At 37.0% G+C, this 2,083-nt stretch overlaps 1 protein-coding gene across 1 annotated transcript in view; it reads right to left on the bottom strand.

Annotated features, from left to right (window-relative positions):
* The window catches only part of UBXN2A (UBX domain protein 2A), a 13,593-nt gene that overhangs the window by 8,373 nt on the left and 3,137 nt on the right, over positions 1-2,083 (bottom strand). The window contains exon 3 of the mRNA XM_010011713.1: positions 1,707-1,816. Coding sequence (XP_010010015.1) covers positions 1,707-1,816 — 110 coding nt within the window. The remainder of the gene's footprint in view (positions 1-1,706; positions 1,817-2,083) is intronic.

Below are 2,083 nucleotides of genomic sequence, written 5' to 3'. Positions count from 1 at the left end.
TAATTTCAAAGCGTAATTCCCTTAAAAAAAAAAAAAAAAAAAAAAGAAATCATCAAAAGAGCTGCTACACTGTATATCCTGTTTTCAGAACACAAAATAGGCTAATGGTTAATACCCGTTCTGTTTATCCTTTCAAGGATGATGCTTCTTGTAAAAAAAAAACCCAAAAACCAAAAACCAAAAAACCAACCAAACAACAAACAAAAACAAACAAAAAAAAACCACCACAAAACTGAACACAAAACCAAAACCCAAATGCAACACCAAACTTTACAAGTATTTACTAAGAGTTAAGTGCATGACATACAAACAAGTTCAAGTTTCTGAACTGCAGATTAACTAAGAAGCAAATAATAAAGACATTATCATGCAAGTTGAATGATGTTTAAATTTACTCAGCAGTTACCACTCCAAAGCATGTGATGTGTAGGAAGTTCAGTATTGCCATACATTGCTGCAAAGAGTTCAATCATTTTATCCCCATAGTGAAACAAGAAAAAAGACAATTGGCTTTTAAAGCAAAAGACCTAAGTTTAGACACAATGTGTTTAATTACAAATAAACATGAATCTCAGCTTTTAAAAATTAGATCATCGCCTATAGCTACACTTCTAGTGTAGTAACACCACTTCAGTAATGCTTTATTTGCATTAAGCAGAACCCAACAACGCCTTTGTCTATGAGCTCTGATGTAGACACCACGTTTTTGGGTGGTGGGGCTCAGCTGGCACAGGGGCTGTACTAAGTGCTCCTCTACCATCAACAATTATGCAGGAACCATCTTGTAATTAGCATGTTCAGAGGCAAACAGAGGAAGAAAGGCAGCAAACTTTTGATGCATGCACACAAAGCAAGCAAAGCGCTTTAAACAGTGTAGTTAACTGCTATTACAACTAACACAGGCGACAGCTACAGAGGAGAAATACTGTAAAAACAGTATTTTTGATGGGCTAACAAAGTATGGAAAATACAAAAATTACAATGGCTTAATAGTTTCACATACTTAAAGAGTTATTACATTATATTCTCCATAAAATTATATTTGCCTCTCCATTTGTATGGGGTAAGGAAACGTTATGTATTAAAGGCTCAAAATTACACTGGTTTGTATGGTCAACCCCCTTTTTTTAAAAACAAAGCATTGCAAACACTAGCAAAAATCAGGATAGCATGCTAGTTGTTAAGAGGGGGATAAAAGTAAGACTGCCACACACAGATGACCAAGATAGCAAGTTTGGACTGGGAAAACTGTCTGAAATTTAAGACTGATCAGAGTTTCTTGATGTTATATGAATAAACTGTTCCTGTTTAAGGCTTTTCATCAATAAAAAGGAAACAAAGACCATAAAAAGAGAAATGCTCAACCACTTGTGCATTGAGTTCGTTAGTCAGAATACCATTGATGAGTAGCTCTTACTGGGCACTCTGATTTATTATTTCATTCTGCACCTGCTGTGCCCCCCACCAACACTCACTTTTATCTCTTTCATCAGCAACTGTACGACTGCTGCAATTGAAAGCTATATTAAACCTGTTGATGTTAAAACAGCCATTAGCACTGCAGGAACTGACTCAGGCGGCGGCCTGCACTCCTACAGGGATACTGCAGTGCAGCAAAGCCAAGCAGCTATGTAAAAAATCTAGAGCATAAGCTAAGTGCTATCCAAAGCACATTAACTCAGCCTGATTAAGAACACAAAACTCACCCTTTTTTTATGGAGTCCAAGAACTGCTGGTTTGCAACATCACTGTAGCTCCTAAGTTCACCATCATTTACTGTAAACCCATTTTTCCAAAGTTTAATGATTACATCAACCTATAAAGTAAGAACAATTCTTGTAACACCACTGATGTAAGAACAGCTTGGTATACCCACAGTACCCTATAATTGTAAATCATCCACTGCATGGACTAAAAATACCAAGAGAAGGCTTGCTGTAATCTGTTTCAGCTCTATGCCAGCAGGCAGAACAACTGCAAGGGGTAAGTGACATTTCTAAATATCTCGTGTCAATCAGCATTAGAAATAAACCTTCCCTGATCATCTGGCTTCCCTAGGTCAGGAACTCCTTCAATTCAGCAG

Source organism: Nestor notabilis, unplaced genomic scaffold (genome assembly GCF_000696875.1).
Source record: "Nestor notabilis isolate BGI_N333 unplaced genomic scaffold, ASM69687v1 scaffold20253, whole genome shotgun sequence".
Taxonomy (NCBI): Eukaryota; Metazoa; Chordata; class Aves; order Psittaciformes; family Psittacidae; genus Nestor; species Nestor notabilis.
Note: the sequence above shows the minus strand (reverse complement) of the source record. Positions and strands in the feature narration are given on the sequence as shown.